The sequence below is a fragment of the Propithecus coquereli genome, unplaced genomic scaffold (genome assembly GCF_000956105.1).
Source record: "Propithecus coquereli isolate 6110/MARCELLA unplaced genomic scaffold, Pcoq_1.0 Scaffold126, whole genome shotgun sequence".
Lineage (NCBI taxonomy): Eukaryota > Metazoa > Chordata > Mammalia > Primates > Indriidae > Propithecus > Propithecus coquereli.
In genome coordinates this window covers 6,253,550-6,268,950 of record NW_012136747.1, presented here as the reverse complement: position 1 = coordinate 6,268,950, position 15,401 = coordinate 6,253,550, and the positions used below count along the sequence as shown (strand labels likewise).

General features: G+C 53.8%; 1 protein-coding gene across 1 annotated transcript in view; it reads right to left on the bottom strand.

Moving 5' to 3' along the window:
• MYH9 (myosin, heavy chain 9, non-muscle) overlaps positions 1-15,401 on the bottom strand; it is a 91,924-nt gene that overhangs the window by 19,267 nt on the left and 57,256 nt on the right. The window contains exons 7-18 of the mRNA XM_012638092.1: positions 15,015-15,078; positions 14,353-14,451; positions 13,787-13,930; positions 12,787-12,882; positions 11,412-11,530; positions 9,802-9,954; positions 8,315-8,488; positions 6,787-6,960; positions 4,558-4,672; positions 2,279-2,472; positions 1,769-1,890; positions 888-957 (exon numbers count right to left, since the gene is read on the bottom strand). Coding sequence (XP_012493546.1) covers positions 888-957; positions 1,769-1,890; positions 2,279-2,472; positions 4,558-4,672; positions 6,787-6,960; positions 8,315-8,488; positions 9,802-9,954; positions 11,412-11,530; positions 12,787-12,882; positions 13,787-13,930; positions 14,353-14,451; positions 15,015-15,078 — 1,524 coding nt within the window. The remainder of the gene's footprint in view (positions 1-887; positions 958-1,768; positions 1,891-2,278; positions 2,473-4,557; positions 4,673-6,786; positions 6,961-8,314; positions 8,489-9,801; positions 9,955-11,411; positions 11,531-12,786; positions 12,883-13,786; positions 13,931-14,352; positions 14,452-15,014; positions 15,079-15,401) is intronic.

The following is a 15,401-nucleotide window of genomic DNA, read 5'->3' as shown; positions in this document are numbered from 1 at the left end:
GGGTCACCTGCAGGAGGACACACAAGTCACCTGGCCAGCAGCGAGCCACAGCTCTGTGGGGAGGGCGGCCCCGGACACGGCTGGAGGCGCACCCCCGACCTTCGTTCCCACAGCTGTCGAGCACCCTGGAGCAGGGAGCTCTCTCCTCTCCCTCCTTTTTCCTGTCCCCAGTCTCACTGTCACATAGTGATGAATTTTTTCCTTCTCTTTGTTCTTTTCCTCCCACCAACTCCCCACTCGCTAGCCTGTCCTGTCTGATTCTTTAGAAAGAAAGAACGCAAAGTAAAATGAGACAAAAGGCAGAGATATGCCTGCAACAACAGAACGCCTGCAAAGTGGAAAAGGACGAGGGGGAATCCAGCCCCCACTCGGCACCGAGTCACCGCAGGGCCTTCACTGTGCACCCGGACTCGAGAGCGTGGGGGGCACGTCCAGCACCGTGCCACGGCCACGGGGAAGCAAGGGAGGGAGGAGATGTCGAGAAGCAGAGACTCTGGTGGCTCTGGGCGGGTCGCAGTGCTCCGGGCCTGCTGCCCTGGTTTGAGCTGCCCGGCCCGCCTCACTGAGCATGAAGATCTGAGGAGATGTGAGCAAGAAAGCAGCAGAATGTTCCCGAACGGAAAAGGCCATCCCACATCAGAGCCCTGCCACGGCCGCGGTTCTCTTCTCCTCCCACTGCCCTGGTGCCAAGCACCACCCATGACTACCCAAGGGCTGCCGCCCAGGGTGCCGGCAGAGTCAGAACTAGACCATCAGAAGGGACGGCACAACCTGGGCGTGACCAAAGGGTGCCCGTCCAGTAGGACAGCTCTGGCCATGTGGTGCTCACCGGCCAAAGGGCCACCCAGAGAGTGGTCCAGAGAGGCGGGGAGGGCAGCTCAACTCACCATGAGCACACACGCCTGCTTCCCGTCCATGAAGCCCTTAGGGATGGAATTTGGTGTCAGGATCTCGTATCTGAGGAAGGAAAGAGAAATCTGCTCATTTACCCCTTGTTTCAATTCTGCGTGGCCTAGAACATACGTGAGAGACGAGGGTCATCCCTGCAGCGCAGAAGTAGTAGAATTCTCTTCACAAATTCTCCTAAGGAAAGAAGACGTTTGGCAAATCCCACCCTGCAATTTTCTTAGGCTGACACAAGGGAGGGTTGGTATTTTCCAGAAACTGAATGGAAACTCGTGTTGGATGGTTGCAGTCACGCACGGGTGAGTTTTAGGTTGGGCTTACTAATTGCTAATCGCCCTCGCCTGTAACCTCGGGAGGGCCAAGCTCATAGCTTCCCTGGGATGCAGCAAGAAGCTGCTAATAAACAGGAACGGCCCAAGAAATAAAGGGCTGTGTCACAGCAGCAATTGACACTAACACGGTCCTTAGAGAAATAGGGCAGCGTCACTGTCTTCGCACACACAGCAAGAAGCTACCGTACTTTATGACTTCCATTTCCATAAAGTTCCTTTAATACCCAAGGCTCTGGCTGAGTCTTTTAAAATTTCTTTTCATAGCTCCTTTAAGTGTAGAAAGAGCAGCAGGCCCTCGCTCACTAGGAGTGAAAGTTAACACGATGACTTCCATCTCGGTAATAACACAGAGCGGCCTCCACTCACGCACAGCGGAACAGAGAGGCACATGTGAGGAGCCGGCCGCCCCTAGCTCTGCGTGCAAGGTGCAGCGGTTCCTGGGCCGAGCTCCCTCCCAGGAATCGGCCCACCTCTGGGACGTGGTCCGTGTGCAGCCAGGCCTGGCGGAGGTGCGTCCGGGCCCTGCTTACCTCTGCCGGAACTCCTGGAAGACCACCCTGTTGGGGAAGCCTTGGCGGCAGATGCGGATGCCCTCGAGAACGCCGTTGCAGCGCAGCTGGTCCAGCACGAGATGCGGGTCCAGTTTGCCGGCCTAGGGAAGAAAACACGTGCACGGGGTCCTACCTCTGTACTTAGGGACCGACGGAGAAGAGTCGGTCGGGCCCCTGTGAACCCTACAGGGCAAGAGCCGAGGGGAGGGAGTCACTGCAGCCCACGGGTTTTGACAGCTAAGTCAAAGCACCCAGGTCTGACAGCGGCTACAATGACACAGTGTAACCCACAGGAAACGCAGGCTACAAACGCAGCTCATCTCCTAAGCCAACCGCAGAGCCGACCTGCAGAGGGACTCCACTGCGGGCTGACTAAGGGCTCTATGCGTGCCTTGGGGGTTGGAATCACTTCCGCTGGGGGCGCAGACAAAGGCTGAGGGCCCCCGCACAGCCGTGCCCTGCCCGTGCCACCCCACCCCGAGGCTGCACCTTCTTCTCGTGGTTGGGGATGATGCAGCGGACGAAGTTGGGGTTGGTGTTCCTCAGCGTGGCCATCAGCTTGGCCAGCTGCTCCTTGTAGAGCTGCCCCACGGTGCGGAACATGCCCTTCCGTGTCTTGAAGGCCCCGGGCAGCGCTGTCTCAGACATGCCGGCCACCTGGTCCAGGCCGATGATGCGGTCCACTGTGGAGGCCACAGGAAAGCATGTGAGCGCCCAGCAGTCCCAACTGGGGGCGGAGTGGGCAGGAGAGAGGCAGACAGACGTCAGGACAGAAGAAGGTGGGAGACAGAATGGAATAGCAGGGCGCCTTCTGCCTGGAACCTACACAGGGTGCTAAGATCGACTCCAAATGTTGAGCAGGAAGCCAAGGGGGGAACAGTAAGTCCACCGAGGCTACCTCATCTTCCTATCACCTGGCTATTCCCAAAGAGACGCAATAAAGCTAGTAATGTGGTTTGGCATGGTGAGAATTCCTCTAGCCCAGTTCTGAAGAGATGTTAAAACCTGTTATAGAATCCTGTAGTTTATGTCCCAGTTGAAAAAAAAATCAGTATATTGAATTTGCATTGGCCTTGACCCTTACCCAAGAGCACTGGGCTGAGGCAGGAGGCAGGTGCTCGAAGGCCACTCTGCCACTGTCCGCAGGACCCCACGAGAGTCCCTCTGTTTATGCAGAGGTCTCTACACCAGGGACCCAGAGCAGCAGCACTTGAGGTAGAAACAGAGAGCTCCAAATAACAGTTATTGACCACAGTATCCCAAAGTTTGAGATCTCCTCACAGTCTTCCATTCACTTTGTCTCCTGGCTCACGGGTCTTTATCACGCAAAGCAACCCTCAGAGGAAGCAACCCTCATCACTCGAGCCCATGCCCAGCAGCAAGGCAATGAACTTCATCCTCCAAGGTGAAAAACAAAAGCAAGCAAACAAACCAACCAAGGTGGCCAGCGATTTGAGAGCAGTTTTAAGCAAGAGCTAATGTTCACCTTGAAGCCCTCTCTTATTGGATGTGAAAGTTAAGAATTCTGTGACAAAGCCCATTTCCTGTTCCTTTGTGGACAGATCTCTCTTGACTTATTTCAGGATAGCAAAAAGGACACTTGCTTGAGACAGAAGCCAGGAGTGAGGACGGAACCTACAACCCGCCAATTAAAACGGGAGGCATCTTTGACCTATGCACCCAGCACAGGGCCAACATTCCTGGCTACTGAAGTTTTCCTGGCAGCAGTGACTTGTGAAAGCCACTTGGGCTGTCCAGAGGACGGGCACTGTGGTCCCACAGTGACTGGTCCTTTTACTTGAGTGTGTCCTGCCCCCCAGAGCACCTGGTTCAGGTGGCGCCGGCCCTTGCTGAGCAAGTGCCAAGTGAACACACAAACGCCATTTCAGCCCCAGACGCAGACACAGGGCAGCGTGCACAGGCCTAGACCTCACGCCAAGACACATGCAGCCGTTCAAGCAGTGAGATGCTGCCTTTGACAGTGGAGCTCTAAGGAGGTTATGAATTTTTAAACAATTCTTTTTTGTTTTAAGATGATAACATGGAGTTCTCAAATATCCACACACATCCCTTCACTTGTCCGGTTTTCTACCAGAGGCCTGCGGTGGACATGGTGGGGGAGCCTGCCCAGCAGCCCAGGCGCAGACCAGGGGCGCAGGCAGGCAGGAGAGCCAAGGGCGGTGGGAAAACTCGCAGAAGCGCTTCTTGCACAGCTTCAGATGCACCACACACAAGAGACACCGCTCGGTGGCCAGTCACCTGGTTCTAGGTGGAGAATGGGAAAGCGCTGATAGAAATAGGCTCTCTGAGTGCTCTGCAGCTCTGCAACAGAGAGGTCAAAGCAAAACCCAGGCAGAGGAAGGGGAGAAACCAACAGAAACAATTAAAAAGAACAACTCCAAAGCAACCAGCCTACAAGGAGTAGAGGTGGAAAGGCAATGGGGGCGGGGGCTGGAAACCTACGCAGCGAGGCTTTGGGCCACCTCGTGACTTCCCACATGTGGAAAGCACCCCGGCTGTGTGCGGCCGGCATGCCTGGAGCAGCACTCTGCCCCGGGAGGAAACGGCTGCACTGCATGCTCAAGGGCCGCCTCTCCCTTGCGGTGCGAGGAGACCTCTCTTGTGGGAGCTACGGAGGACAGGATCCACGTGGCTCGCGCCAGAGGGGGAGGCACTGCCCTTGTTTTGCAGCTCGGCCCGCTGCGAAGGTGGGAGGGTGACCGGCTGCAGCCGCGGGAGGCAGGGGCGGAGTAGTGCAAGGGGCGTACCATCCTTCCACAGCTCCGAGACGAACTTGTCGGAGGACTGGTGGAGCAGCGTGGCGATGTTGTCGTTGAGGGGGTCCATGTTCTTCATCAGCCACTCGTCGGCCTTGTAATCCACCTGGGAGAGCCAGAGAGTCCTGGATCACAAGCTGCTCTGAGGACACAAGCGCTCAGGACCTCTCCAGAGGACAAGCTCACCCACGAGCGGAAAAGTTAGAAAACGTGAACACCCTCTGACCCAGCGTCACCAGCCCCAGGAAGGAAATGGTGAGTGATGACAGCAATGTGGCGTCTACCAGACTCTCGGTGGCATCGTGTGTGACAGCGAACACCCAACGGGGGGTTAGCTAAGAAAATAGAATCTCTTTAATTTTTTTTTTTTTTTAGGTAATATGAACAAAGAAAATGATCCTGGAAGCACATACAACAAAACGTTAATAAATAGTTCTTTTTAGTCAAAGACAAGTAATTTTTGCTTTTTGTCTTTTTAGAATGTCCACATTTTCTTTCTTTTTTTAAGACTGGGTCTTGGTATGCTGCCTAGGCTGGACTCAGACTCCTGGGCTCAAGTGATCCTCCCACCACAGCCTCCTAAGTAGCCAGGACTACAGGCAGGCGCCACCACACCCGGCTCTGAATGCCCATATTTTCTCTAATAAGCATGTACTAGTTTTATCTTTTTGGAAATGTAATCTTAATAAAACAAGTAACATAACGTTATATTTTCATTGCACAAAGTCCCAGAACAACATAAAGAGAGCAGCAGGCCGCCTGGGCCTCCCTCTTCCTAGCAACTGCAGCCCAGAGGAGCTGGTCTCTTCCGGCCCCTTCCAGCGTTTAGGCGAACGTGTGCTGCTTTCCCTTTCCCTAGGAGCCGTCCTGGCGACCCTCCCACTTCGGCACGGCCAGCACCCTTGTCCTTTTAGCTGCCACAGCGCAGGCCCAGTGTGGACGCACCACGGCTGATTTCCTCGTGTAGCCCTTGCTGGGCTTCAAGATGTCCCCGCTTTTCAGCATTGTAAATGCGACTACAGTAAAAGCTGTCCTGTGAGCTTCTGCATTGAAGAGCACACTCGTTTCTCAAAGGGGGAATGGAAATGAGCTTGGGAAGCATTCCTAGGGTAAGTGTATAAACAGTGTTTTTGGCTCTATTATTTTTTTCAAGGGAAGTTTTAAGCGAGTTGCTTTTGCAGCCTCAGGAACCAGATCAGCTAAGTGTGCGAGGCCGGGCAGCAGGGGCCACGTACTGGAGCCTGGCGCTGGACCGCATGTGGCTTGGGAACAGGGTGCGGAAGCTCCCAGCACTCCTCGCTGACAGCCACTGCTGAGGAGATGGCTCCGCCCCTGACTAATTATGTGTTTGGGCTACGATTAACTGTTAGGGACTTCATGCAAAAACACAGAACTTTGTGTCTAAGCACGGACCTCTATGGAGTAAGTTGGGCCTGAGCCCCAACACATGTGGACCAGGAAGGTGTCTGCCCGGTAAGTGCTGAGGGCAGGTCTGCCACTTGCTGGCTGTGCTGCCTGGGCAACAGCAGCTGTCACGCGCAGCAGTGGCTCTCAAGCAGGGGCAATCCCCCTACTCCCACAACAGGGCATGTTTGGCAATGTCTGAAGACATTTTTGGCTGTCACAACTAGGGAAGGTGCTCCTGACTCTTCACTCCGGTGGGCCAAGCCAGGGATGCTGCTTAACACTCTAGCACTTGCAGGACAGGCCCCACAACAACGCTCCGGCCCCCGGTGTCCGCAGTGGTGAGGTTGAGACACCCTGGACTGGAGCACTGACCTGTGCCAGGCATGGGGCTTCCTGAGCTCGTGGAATATGTGTAACCCTGTATGGCGGGTGGTCACTCTCCTTTTCCAGATGAGAAAACCAAGGCTCAGAGAGGTACGTAATTAGCCCAAAGTCACACAGCTTATGAGCGACAGAGCTCTAAGTCAAACTCTGTGCCTTTAGCCAAATCTCCACGCCTGGAAGATGGGCGTACAGGACAGTACTGCGGCAACCAGCCTGAACACCACAGTGGCGTGTTGCACGTTTCTAACAACATGTACTGTGTGAGGGTGCTTTGCAGGCTGTGTGAATGCTAATTACTGCCACCGGCCACATTACTGGATGAATCGCTGGACAAGAACCACACTCTGGCCGTATCTTCCCACCCCCGGAGCTGCTGGCTCCTGGTCCCAGAGAGAATCGACTCCGCTCCTTCCTGGGAGCTCTCCTCACCCTGCCAGCATAGTGGATGATGCAGAAATCGGCTTTGTCCTTCAGCTGCTTGGGCTTCTGGAACTTGGGGTGGGTGCCCTGCTCCTGCACAACCTTCTCCACGAAGCTCTTGTCAGTGGCTTTGGGGAACCAGCACTCCTCATCGAGCAGGGCCAGGATGCCAGGGGGGCCTGCCTGGAAGAAGCACAGCGTTGGCACAGGTGAGCACACCCCGCCCGTGTGGCAAGCCAAAGCCTGGGTGTCAGAACCCCACAGAGGTGGGTGGCGCTCTCCCCTATAGGAAAAAAGCACTCAATTCAAGAGTTCTACTTTAAAAAGAAACTTCTCAGATCTAGGCGGTGGCTGAGACATCTTTACACTCAAGTAGCCACCGCGGTTCTCCGGGTTTGATGAGAAGTGCTGATCTATTGACCTGCCCAGAGAGCCTGGCTCCGGGGTGTGCTGGGGTCTGCCCAGGAGGCCGCCCTCAACACGCATCCCTGGTCCTGCCACTGGAGACGCCACTCCACATGCTGCGTCTGGGCAGCTCAACGATGAAACACAGTGCTTAGGGGGAGCCCCTTGAGGAAGAGAAAGAGTCCAGAGCCAACAGCCTTCTGTACACTGAATTTATAAGACAAGAAAGCAGATTCAGCCACTACAGAGAGACTGTCTAACAAAACTTGAAACCAGGTGGGTTCTTGTTAAATAGAAAGTTCAACTGATAAAAGAAAAAAACTCATCCCAAAAGTGAATTGTTTCAAAATGAACAAACTTTGTTCTAGGCCTGATTAATTAACGTAATGTATGTAACCTATACAACTCTGATGTACATACACTCCGGCAGTTCAGGCCTCCAGGAAGAATGTTAAGTTCAGTGCATTTAACTATAGTCAAGAGATAATCCAGAAAATGAAACAGCTCAGGCTGTTACAGAGCACACGGCCCCCAAACCTGAAGCACAAACAGGTGGCCCAGTGTCTACCTGGCAAGAGCTTTAAATGTCAACTGCTTGGGAAAGGGGAAAGGCTTTCTAGCTACAACCATTCTCGAACAGCGAATGCTGGGGACAGAAGCTCCAGTGCTATGTTGGTTCTGACGGGGGACAGGCCAAGCTTCAGTATGTGCACCCGGGGACAGCATTCGACACCCAGGCTCTGCACAATTGCGAGCTACAGTGAAAGCGTCTGGGGATAGAACCTTACTATGTAAACGCATGGCTGCTTCTTTAAGATGAAGATGCTTATTGAACCCACCCCTCAGGTGGACGCTGGGTGGTCTTCTGGGACTGGCTTGGGCCCCGGCCACATCCCCACCCCGTCAGCTGGGCTGCTTGGCTGCAGCTGCCACCCAGAGCGTCTCCTCTAAGGGAGGCACCCAGGCCTTCCAGGCACAGGATCTACACCCCCAGGCTTAGTCCTCCAGGTGGCACCAGCAGGAAGAGGTGCTGGACACCTCCACCACCAGCACAGAGCAGCAGGGGAGGAGCAGGTGCCCCCGAGGGACAGGCCAGAGGCAGACGTGCGGTCAGAGCAAGCCTGGCTCTTACTGGCTTCTCAATGAGGTCGATGCAGGGCTGCAGGTCAAGGCCAAAGTCGATGAAGTTCCACTCGATGCCCTCGCGCTGGTATTCCTCCTGCTCCAGGATGAACATGGTGTGGTTGAAGAGCTGCTGCAGCTTCTCGTTGGTGTAGTTGATGCACAGCTGCTCGAAGGAATTCAGCTGCAGGGAGGGAGACAGTGTCAGGGATGCCAACCCTCTATGAGGCCACGAGCCCCTAGAGAAGGAGGGTAGGGTAGAGAAGGAGGGAGGCCTCCTTGGGCACCTCAGTCTGCTGCCTCTAGAGCCTGGACGGCTCTGGGCCTGGCCTTACCACACCCAGCAGTGGGTATCCTTTGCTTTCTAGGGCCATGGGCCTCTCTAGCAGTCTGGTAAAGCCTTTTCAGAATGATGCTTTAAAATGCATCAAATAGATTACAAACAAAAGAAGTTAGGCTGAAACATAATTATCAAAATATAGTGACAGAGAAAATATTTTGTGTTTCCTTATTAATAAGAACGAGTTTTGTTAACAAAAACTTCCACAATTGTGAGGTAGAGATGAATGTAAATGATACTGTCAGATCTCCCCAACAACTGGAATGTGATAGGAAAATATCTAACTTCCGTCAGTGACAGATCACAAGCACTGCGAATAAAATTATGGTGTGTGAGGCCAGGCACGGTGGCTCACGCCTGTAATCCTAGCACTCTGGGAGGCCGAGGCAGGCGGATTGTTTGAGCTCAGGAGTTCGCGACCAGCCTGAGCAAGAGCGAGACCCCGTTTCTACTAAAAATTAGAAATAAATTAATTGGCCAACTAAAAACATATAGAAAAAAATTAGCCAGGCATGGTGGCGCATGCCTGTAGTCCCAGCTACTTGGGAGGCTGAGGCAGGAGGATCACTTGAGCCCAGGAGTTTGAGGTTGCTGTGAGCTAGGCTGATGCCACGGCACTCACTCTAGCCCAGGCAAAAGAGTGAGACTCTGTCTCCAAAAAAAAAAAAGAAAATTATGGTGTGTGTAGTTTGCCCAATTCGCAATTGACAAAAATGCATGATTTCAATGAGAGGTTAGTGAAAAATTAAGATGTAATTTTTCCCCCATCTCAGGTCATGGCTCTTCTGAAATCTACTATGGACCCTCGGTTAGGAACCTCTAATCTACTGTAATTACCAGTTTTTCCTACTAGACCTCAGAGTCTTTACGGGCAGGGACAATGTCTTGTACCAACGCTCAGTAAGTATCTGCCGGAAGAGTGACCAGGAAGACCTGCCCATGAAGCCTCCAAGAACGTGATCTAAAAGGTCCCATTCTCTCCAGCGTTTCTGGCTGAGAATGAGAAGTCTCTTTCAATACACCCAACTGATGTCTCCATGCAAAGCAGATGGCAACTCTGCCCGCTGCAGGACCACGGGAAAGAGGATTCCCAGCCAAGGAGAAGGCGGCCAAGAGGCCAAGGAGGCGGCGAGGTGGGCCACAGAGGTGAAGCTCACATCGAAGATCTCGAAGCCGGCGATGTCCAGGATCCCAATGAACGAGGCACCCTGTCTCTTGGTCTTGTCCAGAGCTTTGTTGATGCGCAGCACCAGCCAGCGGAACATGCGCTCGTAGGTGGCCTTGGCCAAGGCCTCGATGGCAAAGTCAGCCTGGGGGACACATAGGGGAACCGAGTGTCAGGCACAAGGAGTCTTAAAACCCTCCTGCCCTTTGCCCTTATAATTTCACTTTTGGGGCCCTCCCCCAAAGAAACAGTCCTAAATATGGGTGCAGGAAGCACTTCATGCACAAATATATTCGCCGCAGTGTAATGTATGATGAAGAACAGTTGGAACAGCCTAAATATCCAACAATATGGGCACAATAAACTTAGACATTTGCAAAAACCTTTTCAAAATAAAATGGGAACACATTATTTACAGAAATAATAAGACGCCCAACACTCAGATGGGAAGCTGTAAAAAAGGAAAAAGAAAAAAAAGAAAGAAAAAGATGGCCAGGGTTTGCTTTAAAATTATGCAATTGGGGGAAGAGGGAAGGTAAGATCAAGGATGAACCAAGACTGGTCATGAGTTGGTAACTGCTGACGCTGCCGCATGGTAAGGACACACGGAGCTCTGCATGCCACTCTTGCTACTTTGTTTTGTATGTGTTTGAAAAGCTCCATGATAAAAGGGCACAGTGACAACTAAGTTAAAAAAAAAAAAAAAGCCTCATAGGAAATCATCATCACTGGTTAGGACTATGGCAATTTTTTTCTTTCTCTTGACTTTTCTGTATTTTCTTAAGAATTCATGTAGCATTGCTTTTTGTAATGAAAAAATAAAGGTTCTTCCTTAATTATTAGGGAAATGAACAGTTGGCAATAATTATGCACATTGTCTTTTGAAAACAATGTTCCTGTCTCTCAGCGCTGGCTCTGCACAGAAGCATCCTCAGGCTGTCAGCCACCCAGCGTAGGGGACAGTGGGTGGTGCCCTTAGCAGAAAGGATTAACCAACATGAACTCAGAAGAATTTTTAAGAAATGGGACTGGCACCATGACAAAGACTAGAAATCCCAGCAGAGGGGGACAGTGTTCTGCACTGGCAGTGACCGGGGCTCCTGGGGAAGGCAGGCACGTCCGTCCGGCACAACTGAGCAAAGACTCCTGTTCATCTCTCACCACATGCAGCAAGATAGCAGGTGGTGGAGAAATAGCCGGTTGGCATGAGCTCGAGGATGGTGGGTGCCACCACCCTGGCACCAGAAGAAGTCGGGCTACAGAGACATCAAGTTCTCACTTTACACCAGACAGGACGTGCCTCCATCGTCAACGGCCAATCAGCCTAAACACCGCCTCAATGTGAAGCGGCAGATGCAGCCTGAAGAGAGCGCTTCCTAGGCGTGAGGCCGTGGGCACGTCACTAACCCTCTCCAGGGCCAGCCTCCTTGTGTTCTAGACGGGGTGATGCCGCCCTGCGCTCCGGCTGCTGAGGGCTGCAGGAGGGGCCACGTGAAAGTGCCTGACAGTGGACGGCCCCGAAAAGCCTGCGACTCTGCCACTGTGGGATGCTTGCCAAGGAGGCAGCCGGCTTCCCGGCCACAGAGGACCCAGAGGACATACCTGCTCTTTAGTCTGGGCCTTCTGGACGTAATCCCGTCCCACCTTGATGCGTGGGGTGAGGATGCCTCTGGTGAAATCGGTCACGTTGATACCCAAGAGATGGGACACCTTTTGGGCAGCTAATATTTTTCAGAGTAAAGAAGGGAGGGGCAATAAGCTTTAATTAGAACCAAGGGAATGAGTCCCTCTGCCTACCCTGGGAGCAGGAGGAAGAAAGCTGTGGTGGCGACTGAGCAGTCACTACCAGGACAACTGAACCCCGGCCCTTCTTGAGCAGGGCCATGAACCCCAGCTCCCCCTCAGACTCCGTGGCCACGTGTGGGCCGGGGGCACGGCAGCCCTCACCTCCACTGAGCCCAAGGGCAGGGAGGAACACGTCCTAACCGGAGGCCCCAGCACCGCTTCCCCTGCGCAGCCTCGGCCGTGTACTTCACGGTGTACATCGGGTCCCCACCCAAAAACAGGACTGGGAGGAGGCAGGCCCTCCCCAGTGCTGCGGGACAGAACAGCACACGGTCCCGCAGGAGCATCCTTTACAATCCACACACGCATGTGTTAGATCCTTTAGAGACCCTAAAGGGGGTTAAGATTGGATAACTTTGGCTGGGCGCGGTGGCTCACGCCTGTAATCCTAGCACTCTGCGAGGCCGAGGCAGGCGGATCGTTTGAACTCAGGAGTTCAAGACCAGCCTGAGCAAGAGCGAGACCCTGTCTCTACTAAAAATAGAAAAAAATTAGCTGGGCATGGTGGCGCGTGCCTGTAGTCCCAGCTAATTGGGAGGCTGAGGCAGGAGGATCACTTGAGCCCAGGAGTTTGAGGTTGCTGTGAGCTAGGCTGACGCCATGGCACTCTAGCCCAGGCAACACAGTGAGACTCTATCTCAAAAAAAAAAAAAGATTGAATAACTTTGATGAAATCTGTTATTAAAAAAAAAAGGAGAGGGAGACTAAATAACTTAAATGGGGTCATCTGCAGCGACTCAAGGAAACAGTAGTGGCTGAGTCAGATGCAGGAAGGACATCACTTCACGATCCCAACACGTCCGTGGGCAAGGCTCACGTGAAGCTGGAGCAAGAGCAGAAATCACTGTTTTAGTAACTAATGGTTTGGTCTCGGAACAAATGAGGGAGGCCTGGTCTACATGACCACGAGTTTTTCTAACTCATACTGATACGTACTCGGGTGAGAAAAAGCAGGGTCATGTCTATGTGTAGTTTACATCTGCACAAAAAATACCCAATGATATATAGCTATAAACACACCTGACGTCAAAAAGAGAAGAGTATCTGTAATTTCTGCAAGACTTTTTCTCCTGAGTAAATCCACGTCCAGGCACCTGACCCCGTATTGTCCATGAGAGGCCCCCAGGTGTACCTGTGTTGTCAGGCATGGACGCCTGGTCGGTGTTCCGCTCCTTCTTGAAGACGATGTTGCCGAGCTGCAGGACCCCTGAGATGACCCGCAGCATGCCTTTGGAGTGCAATCAAAGCCACTCAGAAGCAGACATGGGCTGGGATAAGCCCCGAGTGGGGGTGGGCACTTGCCCAGGGATCCCTAAGCAAGACAAGCCGGGGGCCCACACTTCCTGGGGCCACAGGGGTGCCAGGTCTTGCTCTAACGGCACGTGGTGGGCCCAGCTGCCCTAGGGGGCCCGCCACCTCGCTGTCTCACAGGCCTCTCACAGCCTTCAGCTCAGGCAGCCTTTGCTCAGACACGAGCTCTGTCAACACTCCTAGCACTTATAAAGCCAGATCAAGGACATGCCTCTAGCCCGGGGTCCGTGTCTGCTTTTGTAACTAAAGTTTTACTGGACATAGGCAGGCCCATTCACTCCACGTACTGCCTGTGGCTGAGCTGAGGGGACGCCGGCCCCAACCCTTGCTCTACTCCAAAGAAGACACAGCTAGAGAACAGGGTACACTGTCCCCACCCCCCACCTTTCTACAGACTAAAGCCTCAAGCAGGCGGAGGACACACGGCCCTCCTCACCCTCCCTCTGGGGAGCTGAGAAGACACAGGCAGGCTCCATACTGCTATGCAACACCCAGCCTCTTACACGCTCCACCGAGATAGAGCACGAATATTCTACTTTCAGCGAATGGCAAGGGCCGCAGCACGGAGCCAGGCCTGGGCTGTCAACACGTGCCCTTGTCCCCTTCTGCGTAAATGTCTGTGGTGCCACCAGGAACGAATGACCCTGAAGCTCACATCTGAGGTACCATTTTCCTGCACACAGAAGGCCCTCCTCCTGGCCTGCACGGGGTTCCCCGAGAGTCAGAGCTGACAGGAAGCTCTCCCCAGCCCCCCGCCAACTGCCCCACTGCCCTGAGGGCTTGACGGCTAGCCCCTGATCCCCAGGAGGGCCAGCCCGTACCCATCTGCTCCTCTTCTGGGATGCCCATGATCCTCATGGCCTCCATGGTCTCCTGGAACATGTCTTTGTCCTGCTGCCCGGGGATGGTGACGTGCCCGTTGGACAGGAAGCGATACTTGTTGTACGGCTCCAGCAGGAGATCGGCTGTTGGGGGTAGAGAGCAAGGGTGGGCTGTGAGGTGTGGAAAGCAGGGGCTCCAGTCAGCGCTGTGCCCGGAAGGTTTGGGAGACTGGGAAACAGCCCCTGAGCCCCGAGCCGCCCTGGAAGCTGCGAAGTAGCCAGGACGCCGACTGGCCCCAGTGCGTGAGCCTCTGACACGTGGCACAGAAGAGCATCAGGGCCCGTGATTTGTAGCTCTGCACGCGACCTGCCTGGCTTTCCTCTGGCATGCTCAGAAACAGAAGGCCAAGTCCTTAGGATGGCCTGGAGAACAGCAGTCATTCGCACCTGTCCTGCCCCAAACCCAGGCCACGGTTTTCATTTCCCAAGTGGCGTGAGTGGCCCAATTCTGGCAGGAGATGCGGCGCCTGGCTGCCCCAGTGTCAGGCTGCAGGCCGACTACTCACTCTTCAGGTGCTCCCCGGCCCCAGACAGCAGATAGTAGAAGATGTGGAAGGTCCGTTCGTCCTTGGCCTGGCGGATAGCACGAGATTTCTCCAAAAGATCTTCACAAACGTTAAGGAGCGACGCCAGCTGGAGGGAGGCTAACCCATCCACTTTCCTCTCGTTCCCGTCAAAAGGAACTGAACGTCACCAGGAAGAAAGCATGACGTGAAACGGCAAAACAAAGCTGAAGCAAACTGCTTTGGCTCTAACCTTCGAGAGGTACTGCTTGTCCAAAAGAGGGGCTCACACCCTTGGGAGCCTTGTCTGTTTAGAGGGTCTCCTCCTTGCAGGTGAACAGATTAGAACCTCACACAGCAAAGGCTGTAACGCTGCGTAAGGGAGAGCACCACCCACGCGCCACCCTCTGGGGTCCACACTGGGCGATTTTCAACAGTTCCATCTCATTCTAAGCAGAACCTTATCCTTTAGCAAAGAAAGCCCTAAACTCTGCATTGGGTTTTCAATGAGCTTATCCCGGTAGTCTTCCCAACTCCACGCAGGCAATGTCAGAACAGGCCCGCAAGGTGGAAAGTACTGGAATCAGGAAGCAGCTTATTCTCTATGGAGGTCAGCCCCTCCCCTCCAGAACCAGAACTTTTGTCCCACCAAACCACAAGGATACAGGTCTCAATGTTGGCTCCGACGATGTAGCCATTGACATCAAAGTTGATGCGAATGAATTTGCCCTGAGAAAAGACAGGTAAGGGATCTGAGTCCCACCTTAGGGAGCAGGGAGGCCCGAGCCTCCATCTCTACCTACCTCAGCTGGGGACATCCTAGAGGGAGAAAACCAAGAGGCAGTGCCCTGTGCCAGGCCAGGGTCTGGAACGCCCACACTGCATGGGCACTCAGGACTCAGGGGTGCCACACTGCCTGAAGCCAGGAGCTGGGAGCCCAGGACAAGCTGAGTTCATGCCCAGGCTCCTCCAGAGGGGAAGGAGGGGCGCCCAGCTGTCTGGAAGTGTTCCTCACTGCTTGACCTGGTCTTGGGCACTGAATGGCTACTGGT